This window comes from Somniosus microcephalus, chromosome 6 (genome assembly GCF_052327205.1).
Source record: "Somniosus microcephalus isolate GS21.2 chromosome 6, FLI_Smic_1.0, whole genome shotgun sequence".
Classification (NCBI taxonomy): domain Eukaryota; kingdom Metazoa; phylum Chordata; class Chondrichthyes; order Squaliformes; family Somniosidae; genus Somniosus; species Somniosus microcephalus.
In genome coordinates this window covers 50995834-51013717 of record NC_140992.1, presented here as the reverse complement: position 1 = coordinate 51013717, position 17884 = coordinate 50995834, and the positions used below count along the sequence as shown (strand labels likewise).

Genomic DNA, 17884 nt, shown 5'->3' with positions numbered 1-17884 from the left:
GGGTGGTGCAACCTACTGAATTTCTCCCCCATAGAGTTTTTAAGTTTGGTGTTAACAATAACTGCAGCTTCCCTGACAGCTCAGCAATGCTCCACAATGGCTCAGTGACTTTATCTAGTAAGTCGCTGAGGCATACAGATGAGGAAGACCGGGGTTTGATCTCAGGTCTAGCGGAGTTAGCTGATGTCAATTAGGGTGCTGGTAGGGGTACTACAATTAGCCTCAGTGCCTCTGGGTTAGAAGGGGGATAAATTGGCTTGGGGTTTCCACTCCTGTACAATTGGTGGCAGTGGAATAGCCTGTCAATACTCAATGTCAAGGTTCACCAATGGCCCTTTGGTTAATGTGTGGGAGAATACCTGGCACCATAGAACCGTCTCCCAGCAAGATGTCTATGCCTCCAGCAGAGGAGATTAGAAGAGAAAATCGGTGTGAAATAAACAAGAAAACGCAGTAATTACATTCCCTGACTCTTTCAATCAGAGCTTTTTATTTTGATGCTTTTCTTTTTCAGTCACTCTCAGAGGACAAACGTGTGCACAAAATGATCTATTTTTAAATCAATTCATATTCACGTCTGAATATGTTCTGCTGGTTTGCCTTTTTGTCCAAATAACAGATTCAGCAATTAGTCGATCATAATATTGAAGACCATTAAAACAAACTATCTCCACCTTCAGAAGCAAATACTCAATTGGCAATAAAAGGGTTAAAATGGGTCAAAATGTAAGTTAACGTCTGCATTAAGGGTGCAATGATAGAATCAATTCAGACTGAATTTGTAATAGGTTTAAAGCCACTTGAGTATTCAGAGGTTCTGTTAGAGTGTAAACACTTGGAATTATCATTGATGGCCTGTCATGGAGAGTGAAAAACAAATATAACGCTTCATTGTAGGCTTGCATAATAAACACTGTATGCCTGGCAAAATACCAGTAAATAAACATTATCTTTTTTATGAGTCGACTGTATTAAATTTACAACGGTGTCTAAGGCCCCTTCAAGTTCACCATTTTTTAAAATGTATTTTGTTCACTTGTTCTCGCTCTTTGTAGCTTTTTTCTTCTGCTTCGGATTCTGAAAGCAGGCAGATGCAGATTTGAGCACTGACTCGAATGGGCATCATGCCAAAAGCACAGACGGCTGACATAGATCCTCATCGGTTTTTTTTGGGCGGGGACAACCTGAAATAGTGAAATTAATCCAAAAAAGATCCTCGGGGATATTCAGCAATATAAACTTACTCTAGAAATGCATGAGATGACGAGTATGAGTCACAGGTCCACATTATATTGACATATGAAAATCCTACCACCAACTACATGGGGGGAAAATGTTAAGCTCCCATGGCAGGCAGGGGAGGGGCTGGGAGGATAGGTAAAAAATTTTAAAATCTGAAACCCGACCACAACCCCCCTCGAATTCGCCCTCTTTTGGTTTTAACGGTGGCAGTTTGGGGGTGGGCAATTAACCAGTTCTCGAGAGGCCAGTCACTTACTTAAATATGCTAATGAGGCTGTGTGCCTCAAATATTAACAGGCTTTTAGATTTAAGTGCTGCGAGCCGGGCTTTCCAAGGTTCAGGAAACTCAGCAACTGAACAAGAACGGCCGGATCAGCCAGTCCCTCAAGCAAACCTGCTTTCCTCCCTGCAATCTGAAACCCCCCTCCCCGCCACCGCGATCTGCAATCTCCCCAATCCCTCCCTGCAATCTCCCCCCTTACCGCCGCAATCTCTTCAACCCCCCATGATCTCCCCAACAACCCCCCGCCATCTCCCCAACATCCCCCCCGCCATCTCCCCAACACCCCCCGGCGATCTCCCCAACACCCCCCCGCCATCTCCCCAACACTCGCCCAGCCATCTCCCCAACAACCCCCCGCCATCTCCCCAACATCCCCCCGCCATCTCCCCAACAACCCCCCGCCATCTCCCCAACATCCCCCCGCCATCTCCCCAACCACCCCCCGCCATCTCCCCAACAACCCCCCGCTATCTCCCCAACACCCCCCAGCCATCTCCCCAACCACCCCCCGTCATCTCCCCAACACCCGCCGCCATCTCCCCAACACCCGCCTCGCATCTCCCCGACCACCCCCCGCCATCTCCCCAACACCCGCCGCCATCTCCCCAACACCCGCCCCGCCATCTCCCCAACACCCGCCGCCATCTCCCCAAAACCCGCCCCGCCATCTCCCCAACACCCGCCCCGCCATCTCCCCAACACCCGCCCCGCCATCTCCCCAACACCCGCCCCGCCATCTCCCCAACACCCGCCCCGCCATCTCCCCAACAACGCCCCGCCATCTCCCCAACACCCGCCCCGCCATCTCCCCAACACCCCCCCGCCATCTCCCCAACACCCGCCCCGCATCTCCCCGACCACACCCCGCCATCTCCCCGACCACCCCCCGCCATCTCCCCGACCACCCCCCGCCATCTCCCCGACACCCCCCGCCATCTCCCCAACACACCCCCCGCCATGTCCCCGACACTCCCCCGCCATCTCCCCGACACCCCCCCGCCATCTCCCCGACACCCCCCCGCCATCTCCCCGACATCCCCCCGCCATCTCCCCGACATCCCCCCGACATCTCCCCGACACCCCCCCGCCATCTCCCCAACCACCCCCGCCATCTCCCCAACCACCCCCGCCATCTCCCCAACACCCCCCCGCCATCTCCCCAACACCCGCCCCGCATCTCCCCGACACCCCCCCGCCATCTCCCCAACACCCGCCCCGCCAACTCCCCAACACCCCCCCGCCATCTCCCCAACACCCCCCCGCCATCTCCCCAACACCCCCCCGCCATCTCCCCAACACCCCCCCGCCATCTCCCCAACACCCGCCCCGCATCTCCCCGACCACCCCCCGCCATCTCCCCAACACCCGCCCCGCCAACTCCCCAACACCCCCCCGCCATCTCCCCAACACCCCCCCGCCATCTCCCCAACACCCGCCCCGCCATCTCCCCAACACCCCCCCGCCATCTCCCCAACACACCCCCGCCATCTCCCCAACACCCCCCCGCCATCTCCCCAACACCCCCCGCCATCTCCCCAACCGCCCCGCCATCTCCCCAACACCCCCCCGCCATCTCCCCAACACCCCCCCGCCATCTCCCCAACACCCCCCCGCCATCTCCCCAACCACCCCCGCCATCTCCCCAACCACCCCCGCCATCTCCCCAACCACCCCCGCCATCTCCCCAACACCCCCCCGCCATCTCCCCAACACCCCCCCGCCATCTCCCCAACACCCGCCCCGCCATCTCCCCAACACCCCCCCGTCATCTCCCCAACACCCGCCCGCCATCTCCCCAACCACCCCCCGCCATCTCCCCAACCCCCCGCCATCTCCCCAACCCCCCACCATCTCCCCAACACCCCCCCGCCATCTCCCCAACCACCCCCGCCATCTCCCCAACACCCGCCCGCCATCTCCCCAACCACCCCCCGCCATCTCCCCAACCCCCCGTCATCTCCCCAACACCCCCCCGCCATCTCCCCAACACCCCCCCGCCATCTCCCCAACACCCCCCCGCCATCTCCCCAACATCCCCCCGCCATCTCCCCAACATCCCCCCGCCATCTCCCCAACACCCCCCCGCCACCTCCCCAACCCCCCGCCATCTCCCCAACATCCCCCCCGCCATCTCCCCAACACCTCCCCCGCCATCTCCCCAACACCCCCCCGCCATCTCCCCAACACCCGCCCCGCCATCTCCCCGACACCCCCCCGCCATCTCCCCAACACCCCCCCGCCATCTCCCAAACCCCCCCGCCATCTCCCCAACACCCCCCCACCATCTCCCCAACACCCCCCCGCCATCTCCCCAACACCCGCCCCGCCATCTCCCCAACACCCCCCCCGCCATCTCCCCAACACCCGCCCCGCCATCTCCCCAACACCCGCCCGCCATCTCCCCGACCACCCCCCGCCATCTTCCCGACCACCCCCCGCCATCTCCCCGACACCCCCCCGCCATCTCCCCGACACCCCCCCGCCATCTCCCCGACACCCCCCCGCCATCTCCCCGACACCCCCCCGCCATCTCCCCGACACCCCCCCGCCACCCCCCGCCATCTCCCCGACACCCCCCCGCCATCTCCCCGACACCCCCCCGCCATCTCCCCGACACCCCCCCGCCATCTCCCCGACACCCCCCCGCCATCTCCCCGACACCCCCCCGCCATCTCCCCAACCCCCCCGTCATCTCCCCAACACCCCCCCGCCATCTCCCCAACCACCCCCCGCCATCTCCCCAACACCCCCCCGCCATCTCCCCAACACCCCCCCGCCATCTCCCCAACCCCCCGCCATCTCCCCAACATCCCCCCCGCCATCTCCCCAACACCCCTCCCCGCCATCTCCCCAACACCCCCCCGCCATCTCCCCAACACCCGCCCCACCATCTCCCCAACACCCGCCCCGCCATCTCCCCAACACCCGCCCCGCCATCTCCCCAACCCCCCCCGCCATCTCCCCAACCACCCCCCGCCATCTCCCCAACCCCCCGTAGCCATCTCCCCAACACCCCCCGCCATCTCCCCAACAACCCCCGCCCACAATAGCTCCCCCCCTCCACTCCCCGGCTTCGGCCATCCCGCCCGACAGCCAGCCTCTCAATCTGGCCAGCTGCTGGCCAAGAAACAGAGAAAAAAATTCAAATTAGGTCCTGTTGTTAAATTTGGCATGACCTTCGCATTCCCTATATTTCTGGGTTTCCTGGCCACTACAGCCCCCCTCGCCCCTCCGCTCCCTCCCCATAAATATTGGGGCCATTCTCCCTTCCCCTTCCTGCTTTCCAGAGGGACTGTTCCTTCAATGATACCCTTGTTCACTCCTCCGCAAGCTCTCCTTCTAGTTGTTCTTCCCGTGCATCCACAAGAGGTGAACACCTGTCCAGTTACCTACTCCCAGAGCACTGTCCAGAACCCAAACACTGCTTCCATTTGACACAGCAATTTACTTGTACTTCATCTGATCTAATGTACTGTATTCTTTACTTTTGATGTGGTGCCCTATACATTGGACAGACCAAGCACCGGTTAGGTGACATGTTTGCTGAACACCTCCATTCTGTCTGCAAACAAGACCCTGACCTCAGTGTGGCTTGCCTTCCATCCTCACTCTGATGCCTCTGCCTTTAGAATCCTGCACTATTCTGGCCAGGCTCAATGCAAGTTTCAGGAACAATATTTTATCTTGCTCCTGAGCACTCTGCTACTCTGATCTGAGCACTGACTTTAGTAACTTCAGACTTTAGCTATATCACCCAGCTTTATACCAGAGGGTGTTTGTGATTGGATGAGTCTATCAATTCCGAGGTGGAGGGGGAAAGTCAGCTAGCGTTTGTGGTGGGGAGACCCTTAGTCAGAACTCAGTGCCGGTGAAGGAGCTGAGCCTGTTGTGATGACTTACATAGAAACATAGAAGATAGGAGCAGGAGTAGGCCATTCGGCCCCTCGAGCCTGTTCCGCCATATAATGAGATCATGGCTGATCATCCAAATTCAGTACCCTGTCCCTGCTTTCTCCCCATATCCCTTGATCCCTTTAGCCTTAAGAAATATATCCAACTCCTTCTTGAATATATTTAATGAATTGGCCTTAACTGCCTTCTGTGGTAGAGAATTCCACAGGTTCACCACTCTCTGGGTGAAGAAATTCCTCCTCATCTCAGTCCTAAATGGCTTACCCCTTATCCTTAGACTGTGACCCCTGGTTCTGGACTCCCCCACCATCTGGAACATCCTTCCTGCATCTAGTCTGTCTAGTCGTGTTAGAATTTTATAAGTTTCAATGAGATCCCCTCTCATTCTTCTAAACTCTAGCGAATACAAGCCTAATCGACCCAATCTCTCTTCATACGTCATTCCTGCCATCCCAGGTATCAGTCTGGTGAATCTTCGCTGCACTCCCTCCATGGTAAGAACATCCTTCCTCAGATAAGGCGACCAAAACTGCACACAAACTCAAGGTGTGGTCTCACCAAGGCCCTGTACAACTGCAGTAAGACATCCTTGCTCCTGTACTCGAATCCTCTCGCTATGAAGGCCAACGTACCATTTGCCTTCTTAACCGCCTGCTGCACCTGCATGCTTACCTTCAGCGACTAATGCACAAGGACACCCAGGTCTCATTGTACTTCCCCTTTTCCCAATCTATTGCCGTTCAGATAATAATCTGCCTTCCTGCTTTTGCCACCAAAGTGGATAACCTCGCATTTGTCCATATTATACTGCATCTGCCCAATCACCCAACCTGTCCAAATCATACTGGAGTTTCCTCTGCATCCTCCTCACAGCACACGCGCCCACCCAGCTTTGTGTCATCTGCAAACTTGGAGATATTACATCTAGTTCCCTCGTCTAGATCATTAATATATATTGTGAATAGCTGGGGTCCAAGGACCGATCCCTGCGGTACCCCACTAGTCACTGCCTGCCACTTGGAAAAAGAGCTGTTTATTCCAACTCTTTGCTTCCTGTCTGCCAACCAGTTCTCTATCCAAGTCAGTACTTTACCCCCAATCCCATGTGCTTTAATTTTGTCTTCTCTTTTCTTGGGACTGGCAGAGCCACAGCATTTGCTGTTAACATTTCAAACCTGCTAATTTTGGAGCTCCTTTTTTTCTCTCTTTCTCCATTTCGTTGCCTTTTTGATTCTCTCTTCTATGTCTTTTCTCTTTTTAGTTGCATTTCTTTTGTCCTTTTCATGTTTCTCCATTACCTTGCTGATAATAGAAAACTGTTCGATGAAAGAAACGATTAAGTATTTTGCAGGTCATTCAATCCCTCTCTGTGATTGTCATATCTGTTAATTGCACCCACCATCTTTTCTCTCTGTTTTTCCAACCTCTCTAAGATGCTTTTTAGTCTCCAGTTGCGATGAAAGTACACACCTGGTGCATGCTCTGACCTGCTCATTGTTCTGATATTCACTGTACTCAGCACATAACTGTGAACAGACCCGGGAAAATCTTCCCTCTAATCTTCATATTTGATCGAGTGTGGCATCAAGGAGCTCTAGTAAAACTGAAGTCAATGGGAATCGGGGGGAAAACTCTCCACTGGCTGGAGTCATACCTAGCACAAAGGAAGATGGTTGTGGTGGTTGGAAGTCAATCATCACAGCCCCAGGGCATCGCTGCAGGAGTTCTTCAGGGCAGTGTCCTAGGTGCAACCATCTTCAGCTGCTTCATCAATGACCTTCCCTCCAACATTAGGTCAGAAATGGGGATGTTCGCTGATAACTGCACACTGTTCAGTGCCATTCACAATTCCTCAGATAATGAAGCAGTCCATGCCTGCAACAAGACCTGGATGACGTTTAGGCGTGGGCTGATAAGTGGTAACATTCGCGCCACACAAGTGCCAGGCAATGACTATCTCCAACAAGCGAGAGTCTAACCACCGCCCCTTGACATTCAACAGCATTACCATCACCGAATCCCCTACCATCAACATCCTGGGGGTCACCATTGACCAGAAACTTAACTGGACCAGCCACATAAATACTGTGGCAACAAGAGCAGGTCAGAGGCTAGGTATTCTGCGGCGAGTGTCTCACCTCCTGACTCCCCAAAGCCTTTCCACCATCTACAAGGCACAAGTCAGGAGTGTGATGGAATACTCTCCACTTGCTTTGATGAGTGCAGCTCCAACAACACAAGAAGCTCGACACCATCCAGGACAAAGCAGCCCACTTGATTGGTACCCCACCCACCACCTTAAACATTCACTCCCTCCACCACCGGCGTACCGTGGCTGCAGTGTGTACCATCTACAAGATGCACTGCAGCAACTCGCCAAGGCTTCTTCGGCAGCACCTCCCAAACCCGCGATCTCTTCCACCTAGAAGGACAAGGGCAGCAGGCGCATGGGAACACCACCACCTCCAAGTTCCCCTCCAAGTCACACACCATCCTGACTTGAAAGTATGTTGCCGATCCTTCATCGTCGCTGGGTCAAAATCCTGGAACTCACTCCCTAACAGCACTGTGGAAGTACGTTCATCACACAGACTGCAACTGTTCAAGAAGGTGGCTCACCACCACCCTCTCAAGGGCAATTAGGGATGGGCAATAAATGCTGGCCCTGCCAGCGACACCCACAACCCTTGAGCGAATAAACAAAATCAGGAATCCTTGCAGTTGACATTGAGAGGGATGTACTTCCCTACTCGACAGGTTGCCTCTTTGACTGAGCAAATTTGCAGCACTTCCTGCCCAGAATGGGTTGGAAGTCAACCGGAGGCATTTAAATGAGACCCAGGAGTTAAAATACCCCAGATATCAAAACTCACCCACTTAAAACAGGCCCCCAGTTAAAATTGGGCCTAAGTTTCTTTCTGACCAGCCTTTACATTCCTGTCACTGTAGTTTTGGATTGCTTGGCCACTGCAGCTATTCACACACTTCCACCACTAATACTTCAAATCCAAAGTCTTCCAAAAATCACAGTCAAGGTTCATACATGAATAATGACTAGCACTGGGGAAGACTACCCCTAGTGAGAAGTCAACAGCTTTAGAAAAGCCGAAGAGGGAAATAACATATTGAGAAAAACATTGGTCAGAATCTATTTTTAATTCTGTTACACTAGCGAATCCCAATTGCTACTACCATCAGAAAGCATGCTATCCTGATGCAAGAAAATTGTGTCATGGAGCATTTACATAAATCAATCAATCCTTTGGGCTCTATAACATAGCTATTTGTTTCGCCGAGTCTGCCCATTCCTATCTGAATATGAGGTATTTTCCAGCTAGTTGACTTAGACTTGATACCAACTCATATTAGCTCTGAGTAGACAGTCTGAAGATAGTATGAGCATCCAAGTTGCTTTAACTGAATTTATTTTTAATTTGCTATTGCCTAGTGCTTCATAGAAACATAGAAGATAGGAGCAGGAGTAGGCCATTCGGCCCCTCGAGCCTGCTCCGCCATTCAATGCGATCATGGCTGTTCATCCAAATTCAGTACCCGGTCCCTGCTTTCTCCCCATACCCCTTGATCCCTTTAGCCTTAAGAAATATATCCAATTCCTTCTTGAATATATTTAATGTATTGGCCTCTACTGCCTTCTGTGGTAGAGAATTCCACAGGTTCACCACTCTCTGGGTGAAGAAATTCCTCCTCATTTCTGTCCTAAATGGCCTACCCCTTATCCTTAGACTGTGACCCCTGGTTCTGGACTCCCCGACCATCGGGAACATCCTTCCTGCATCTAGTCTGTCCAGTCCTGTCAGAATTTTATAAGTTTCAATGAGATCCCCTCTCATTCTTCTAAACTCCAGCGAGTATAAGCCCAGTCGACCCAGTCTCTCCTCATACGTCATTCCTGCCATCCCAGGTATCAGTCTGGTGAATCTTCGCTGAACTCCTTCCATAGCAAGAACATCCTTCCTCCGATAAGGCGACCAAAACTGCACACAATACTCAAGATGTGGTCTCACCAAGGCCCTGTACAACTGCAGCAAGACATCCTTGTTCCTGTACTCAAACCCTCTCGCTACGAATGCCAACATGCCATTTGCCTTCTTAACCGCCTGCTGCACCTGCATGCTTACCTTCAGCGACTGGTGCACAAGGACACCCAGGTCTCGTTGCACTTCCCCTTCTCCCAATCTATTGCCATTCAGATAATAATCTGCCTTCCTGTTTTTTGCCACCAAAGTGGATAACCTCGCATTTATCCACGTTATATTGCATCTGCCATGCTTTTGCCCAATCACCCAACCTGTCCAAATCATCCTGGAGTTTCTCGGCATCCTCCTCACAGCACACACGCCCACCCAGCTTTGTGTCGTCTGCAAATTTGGAGATATTACATCTAGTTCCCTTGTCTCGATCCTTAATATATATTGTGAATAGCTGAGGCCCAAGGACCGATCCCTGCGGTACCCCACTAGTCACTGCTTGCCACTCGGAAAAAGACCCGTTTATTCCAACTCTTTGCTTTCTGTCTGCCAACCAGTTCTCTATCCAAGTCAATACCTTGCTGTAATGATCAGTAACCTGTCATTCTAGAATGGTACACTAGGTGGAGCTGTATGTTTGAAAGTCCGCCAATTGCAGTCGACATTCCCCGTGAGTTTCAAACCTTCCAGTGGCTTCAAAGTCTCCATGTTGCATTTCACAATATTCAGCAGATTTTACCACTTCTGGTACCATGTTATGTTCATTAATAACTAGACATTATCATTATGACCAGCTAGCTTGAGCTAGTCACTTTATTCATGCCATGTGGACTTGTACAGCATCCATCTTGACTACTGCCTTGTGGGTAGCCTAGTGCATCATGGGTAGTCCCACTCTTATATACATACAGCTAAACATACAGCAACATACAGCTCCACCTAGTGTACCATTCTAGAATGACAGGTTACTGATCATTACACTTGCCCCCAATCCCATGTGCCTTAACTTTACACGCTAATCTCTTATGCGGGACCTTATCAAAAGCCTTCTGAAAGTCCAAATACACCACATCCACTGGTTCTCCCTTATCTATTTTACCAGTTATATCCTCAAAAAATTCCAGTAGATTAGTCAAGCACGATTTACCTTTTGTAAATCCATGTTGACTTTGTCCGATCCTGTCACTGTTTTCCAAGTGCTCTGCTATTACATCTTTTATAATGGACTCTAGCATTTTCCCCACTACCGATGTCAGGCTTACCGGTCTGTAATTCCCCGTTTTCTCTCTACCACCTTTTTTGAATAGTGGGGTAACATTAGCTACCCTCCAATCCATGGGTACTGTTCCAGATACCATCGAATGCTGGAAGATGATCAGCAAAGCATCAACTATTTCTAGGGCCACTTCCTTAAGTACCCTAGGATGTAGATTATCAGGCCCTGGGGATTTATCGGCCTTCAGTCCCATCAATTTCCCTAACACCATTTCCCTACAAATACTGATTTCTTTCAGTTCCTCCCTTTCATCAGACTCTATGTTCCCCGACATCTCTGGGAGGTTATGTGTGTCCTCCTTTGTGAAGACAGAACCAAAATATGTATTTAATTGGTCAGCCATTTCTTTGTTCCCCATTATATATTCCCCTGATTCTGACTACAAGGGACCTACGCTTGACTTCACCAATCTTTTTCTCTTCACATATCTATAAAAGCTTTTACAGTCAGGTCCTTCTTTAACTGCTTTTAAATTGAGTTAAAGGCTGCATTAGTACCACCAGCTCCCTATGTGCAGGTCTCAAATGGCCAGCAGCAACCCAGAAGTAAACTTGCTTGATTCACTAAGATCACCCACTGGAAATGCCTAGTCAAAAAATGTGTCTTCCAACTCACCGGCCTTCGTTTAAGCAAGGGTTGCTGCAGCCATTGGCAAGAGAGCTGCCATTGAGAACCAGCTGCACTAACATGGTCCTTTACTCAATATAAAAGCAGCTTTTATCTTTTTCCTCTATCATAGGTAGGCCAGCTTCATCTAGCCAGAGGAGAACAGCAACATAGGTCCCTGCTCTCTGATAAGTCTCCACGTACCATTCTAGAGGACATAAATTTAAGATTATCACCAAAACAAAAACAACAGTAACAACAACAACTTGTATTTATATAGCGCCTTTAACGTAGTAAAATGTCCCAAGGCGCTTCACAGAAGTATTAAGAGAAAAAAATTCGACACCGAGCCACATAAGGAGAAATTAGGGCAGATGACCAAAAGCTTGGTCAAAGAAGTAGGTTTTAAGGAGTATCTTAAAAGGAAGAGAGAGAGATAGAGAGGCGGAGAGGTTTAGGCAGAGCTTAGGGCCTAGGCAACAGAGGGCACGGCCATCAATGGTTGAGCGATTATAATCAGGGATACTCAAAAGGGCAGAACTAGAGGAGCACAGAGTGGGGGGTTATGGGGCTGGAGGAAATTACAGAGATAATGAGGGGTGAAGCCATGGAGGGATTTGAAAACAAGGATGAGAATTTTGAAATCGAGGCGTTGCTTAACCGCGAGCCAATGTAGGTCAGCAAGCACAGGGGTGATAGGTGAACGGGACTTGGTGCGAGTTAGGACACAGGCAGCCGAGTTTTGGATGACTTCAAGTTTATGTAGGGTAGAATGTGGGAGGCCAGCCAGGAGTGCGTTGGAATAGTCAAGTCTAGAGGTAACAAAGGCATGGGTGAGGGTTTCAGCAGCGGATGAGCTGAGGCAAGGGCAGAGACGGGCGATGTTACGGAGGTGGAAGTAGGCGGTCTTACTTATGTCACGGATATGTGGTTAGAAGCTCAGTTCAGGGTCAAATATGACACCAAGGTTGCGAATAGTGTGGTTCAGCCTCAGACAAATGTTAGGGAGAGGGATGGAGTCAGCGGCTAGGGAACGGAGTTTGTGGTGGGGACCGAAAACAATGGCTTCGGTCCTCCCAATATTTAATTGGAGAAAATTTCTGTTCATCCAGAACTGGATGTCGGACAAGCAGTCTGACAATTTAGAGACCATGGCGGGGTCGAGAGAAGTGGTGGTGAGGTAGAGCTGGGTGTCATCAGCGTACATGTGGAAACTGACGCTGTGTTTTTGGATGATGTCGCCAAGGGGCAGCATGTAGATGAGAAATAGGAGGGGCCAAGGATAGATCCTCGGGGGACACCAGAGGTAATGATGCAGGAGCGGGAAGAGAAGCCGTTGCAGGTGATTCTCTGGTTACGATTAGATAGATAAAAATGGAACCAGGTGAGTGCAGTCCCACCCAGCTGGATGACGGTGGAGAGGCATTGGAGAAGAAGGGAGCGGTCAACTGTGTCAAAGGCTGCAGACAAGTCAAGAAGGACGAGGAGGGATAGTTTACCTTTGTCACAGTCACAAAGGATGTCATTTGTGACTTTGATGAGAGCCGTTTCAGTACTGTGGCAGGGGCGGAAACCTGATTGGAGGGATTCAAACATGGAGTTGCGGGAAAGATGGGCGCGGATTTGGGAGGCGACAACACGTTCAAGGACTTTGGAGAAGAAAGGGAGGTTGGAGATGGGGCAGTAGATTGCAAGGATGGAGGGGTCAAAGTTGTTTTTTTGAGGAGAGGGGTGATGGCGGCAGATTTGAGGAAGGGGGGACAGTATCTGAGGAGAGAGAACCATTAACAATGTCAGCTAACATGGGAGTCAGAAAAGGAAGTTGGGTGGTCAGCAGTTTGGTGGGAATAGGGTCACGGGAGCAGGAAGTAGGTCTCATGGACAAGATGAGCGTGGAGAGGTCATGAGGGGAGATCGGATAGAAACTAGAGAAAGATGTGAGTTCAGGCCAAGGGCAGGGGGGTACCTTAGAGGAAGTTTGGCCCGGTGGGCTAGGGGAAGGAAGGGAAGTGGCAGAGGCAGCTGAACGGATGGTCTCAACCTTAGAGACAAAGAAGTCCAGGAATGGTGGGCTGAATGGCTTTCTTCTGTGATCCTAAAGATGGCAAGTTTGAAAGAGTGAGATTGAAGCACAGAAATAATATTTGCCTTTTAGATTTTGAACTTCAGGCAAATCTCTACACACTGTTTAGTGTCTTGAGTTTAATTGAATTATTCCCTTAATGACTTATCTGAGCAAAGATAATAGCCATTTATCTGAAATGGGTATATAACCGTTGGTAGAATATTTACTTTATATGCATATGTGTATCCTAACAGGTATAAAGAGTTTTATGGCTTCTTCTTTGTCTTAGTAGATTTAATGCAAACAGACCAACATAATGAGGTGACGCAACCCCTAGAAAATCAGCCTGAACAGCATGCTAAATCATAGTGATCGACTGTGATCGCAGAAGAAGTGATGTCTATAGCTCATGCTGTGCATATGGGAGGCAAGGGCGTATCTAAAATTATAACCCATAATTTTTCTCCAGTCATTATTAACACTGCATTCTGTTTCGAGAACAACCTCCACATGTTGCTGTCAGGATTTTGTACTCGGTTTCAGAAGCCAGCTCTGTAAATGCATTGGAATCTGTTTTGAATATGAAGACCCAGAGAGCTAACACAAAGGACCAGCTCCCCAAGTTAACATAGCTAAAATCTGTAGCCTTATTCCAACATAGGAATCTATGGTGCCATTAATTCCTGGACCCTGACTTGCTTTGGGCTGCAACGGAAGGAGGAAAACCTATACAGCTGCAGTCGGCTGCACTCTTGCAGTGGACAAGCGCCTTCTTATGCTCTCCCTGCTAGTTGAGTCTAAGCATAATATATAAAAAATATAGAGAAGGCTTGTGGCCTACTTATTTCACAGGTGCAATATCAAACAATTAGCCCAAATTCCATAATGTTGACATAATTTATTCAACGTTTAATTTTGTCACTATGTAAAGGAAATACTTAATAGAACCCTGTGGAAGAAGCTACTTATTCCATTTGGAAGGAAGGCTCATCAATATAACTCAATGTTTATCAGATGCTCTTTAATAGGCTAATTTTGTATTCTAGTTCCTACAAAGTATCTTGTCTATATCTTAAGCCTGTTATACACACCATTTACATGAACTACGTGCTGTAATTATAGACCAAGCATAAATGAGGGAATCATAGGAAATTGGTTCCATGAAAAAAGTCTGTAGCAATTTTAAAACATTTCATATTCATGGTACATTTTACCTTGGAGAAGTCTTTGATATGAGTTCTGAAACCTTCTGCATGTAATCAGTGGCAAGCACTACAATTTCTTCATCCTCTGAAAGGTTATCATGAAATATTCTGTCCAGTAAACGCTTCCAACGAACCTGTGAAATGAAACTAAAATGGTACTCACATCCACAATTTGATTTGTAGGCGAGAAGATTAACTCTACAATAACTTTTTCAATAAGTAACTAAAGCTACTCACGGTTGGTGCAATGCGCTGTAACTCTCTCAAAGTGATTTTGTTGTACATGGTATTGATGTCTCTTCTTAGAGTATCCGATTCAGAAATTGTTATCTTTAGCCATTTTTTTAGGAAAATAAATTCTATGAGATATTTCCACAAAATGCACTGTTGCAACAGATATTTTCCTTAAAGTGACCTGTTACTCACATTTCAACAGTAAAGAAAACAAGAACACAAATCATTGTTGGTTGGTTGCACTATTGGTTTCTGATGGGTATTGACAAAGCAACAACCAAAGTGTCAGACCATTTGGCTACTCTCTCAATCAGGATAGACTTTTTTTGCAATCCAAGTTCAATCAGCCAATTATGTGGTCCCTTTCATTGGGCCCCGTGTAGAAAACAATAGTACAAGATATGTGGGCAGTGTTTTCAACACTCATCATTCACTTGTGACTTCTGCGATTTGCAGAAGTTTTAATGCTTACAATTCACGTGGAAATGTAAGCATATACGCTACATGGAAGCACTTTCCCATCTCATCTTTAGGGGAATTTATGGATGTTACACTGCCATGGTGTGTTGATAACCACTGGACCAAAGCACATTTTCTGGTGTTTTTATCTGAATTTGTTCCATTATTTATTGTGATCAACAATCTGTTGATTTATGTTAATTTTCTTTAAGCAAGTTGCTTGTTGATATGGTCGTTCTCTAAATCGCCCTGAATACACAGAGATCTCTGGTGAGCTGATTTAGAAGTTAAGAAATAGATCTGAAATTAGAATCATACAGAGGAGGCCACTCGACCCTTCATGTCAGTGCTGGTTCTTTGAAAGAGCTAGAAATTAGTCCCAGTTCTCTGCTGTACACGTTCCTTTCATTGACTCCAGTATAGTTTAACCATATTTTACTGATCTTTCAAAAAAAAAACTGTTATGGTGCTCTGTGTTCATGGCAATTTCATTTTGATCCAAAGTAGCTATTGGCGCTCAATCACACTGTGGTAATGTCAAGGACTCTGAAGTGAATATTGATCGATGCTCGAGTTCCATAACTTAAAGTCTAACACTATTCAGTAATGTCTATTGCATCCTAGAATTTCGACGATGTACATTATTTATAGCCTAATTTTATAGCATCCCATTAGTCTTTTCTTATGAATGACAATTATGACTGTGATTAGGAGTGAAACAGGAATAATAAATTTAAAATAGATTTATGTCAAAGCCTTACAGTAGTTTACAGCCAGTTTGTTGTTTTACTTACATTTGCCAATTGCATCTCCAATTGCAATATCTCTTCCGTCTTCTTTTTGGCATCATCTCCTCCGAGGAGACTTACTAATTTCTCCATCAGGTCTTTATACGCTATCAAAATCTGTTCAATAAAAATGTGTGCCATTAAAGGATAAGATATCGATAAATGGGAGTAATTTTTTTGAACTGAGAACATTTTGTTGATCTTATGAGCTTCATGATTCCTCCGCGTCAGAATGAGCTATGGAATTACTCGTTCTTAGAGTAGGTTTTCAAGATTTATACAGATTTTTTTTCCTATAGGGTTCTCTGACCTATTTTGTATACTTTTCTACAAGTTAATAAAAATATAAACATTGGTTTACTGCCACAACTGGAAATAGATAACGGGAGAGCAAGAGAGAATTGACAGCAACAACTTACCAACACTGTGGCACTGTATTTGCTGGAGAATTTAAGTTTCTTTCTTACATTTTAGGGATTTTTCAAATTACAAATAAGCATCCAATATTTACATAATGTAGCATTAATGCTCTGCAGAAAAATCACCTTTTTTTAAGTATGAATGTATTAAATGCTATCAGCTAAAAAAAATAGCCAGAAACATTATTCATTTTTTAAAAAATGAGGGATTCCTATTGTGTGCAGTGCAGCAGCACAATGAACTGTCAACTCTGGCACCTGAGTTTGAAGCCAGTGGTTTTTTTTTTGACAGAAAGGATGAAAGCCTCCTTTGACCGATGGTTGTAAATGTCCTAAGTGAAGTAAGTCTGGGCATTCAAAAGGAGCTTTTATATTTTCTAAGGACACCTGGGGCATGATATTCAAACAAGAGACCTGCAATTACAGTGCATTGCATTCCTCCATTTTACCTGGTGCCACCACTTCGAAGGAAGTCCTGTTAGAAGTCGGAGACTCATTCTTGCCATTGAGTGAATCAGGCTCTGTGTTTTTACTATTAACCAGAAAGCAGACAGTAGCTGACAAAACACAGCAAAAAGTGGCTGTCCACTGTCATCCGAACAATGAAAGTCAGTTATTTATATCTATAAGTGCAGCTGACATTGGAAGTTTGCCATCAGTTGCACCTTCTAACATGAAAGTAGCTTTAATCCAATTCTTAGTGATGGGTGACAACAGCACAAAAGTGCCCATAATTTAGATTCATTGTCAACTTCACTTGGGGGGGAGGGAGGGGGGTGGGGGGAGAAGGGGAGGGGGGGCGTAAACAGGAGAGAAACTTACAAACATACAAAATGTTACTGCTCAACAAGACAATATGGCTGATTTTCCTCTGTTTTGCTCCTGGGGAACACTCAGTTCCCAGGCACATAGCAGGGAAAAAAGGGCAGAGACTCATGATTGGGGTCTCATCCATACTTTTGTTACTGCCAGACTCAACTATTCCAATGCTCCCCTGGCCGTCCTTCCATCTTCCATAAAATTGAGCTCATCCAAAACCCTGCTGCCAGTACCCTAACTCACACCAAGTCCCATTCACCCATCAACCCTGTGCTCGCTGACCTACACTGGCTCCCGGTCCACCAATGCCTCAAATTTAAAATTCTCATCCTAGTTTTCAAATCCCTCCATGGCCTCGCCCCTCCCTATCTCCACAGCTTCCTGCAGCCCTGCTACCCTACGAGAACTCTGCGTTCCTCCAGTTCTGGCCTCTTGCCCATCCCTGACTTCCTTATTGCAAGAGATATAAAAACAAAAGTTGAGAAGTAATGGTGAATCAATATAAAACCTTAGTAAAGCCACACTTGGAGTACTGTGTGCAATTGTGGGCTCAAAGCTATAGGAAGGATATTGAGGCAAGAGAGTAC

At 48.2% G+C, this 17884-nt stretch overlaps 1 protein-coding gene across 2 annotated transcripts in view; it reads right to left on the bottom strand.

Annotated features, from left to right (window-relative positions):
• Positions 1-17884, bottom strand: part of ecel1 (endothelin converting enzyme-like 1) — a 90537-nt gene that overhangs the window by 45455 nt on the left and 27198 nt on the right. For both annotated transcript variants that reach the window (XM_085989439.1, XM_085989440.1), the window contains 3 exons: positions 16066-16176; positions 14816-14908; positions 14588-14712 (listed from right to left, as the gene is read on the bottom strand). In XM_085989439.1, the coding sequence (XP_085845565.1) occupies positions 14588-14712; positions 14816-14908; positions 16066-16176 (329 nt within the window). The remainder of the gene's footprint in view (positions 1-14587; positions 14713-14815; positions 14909-16065; positions 16177-17884) is intronic.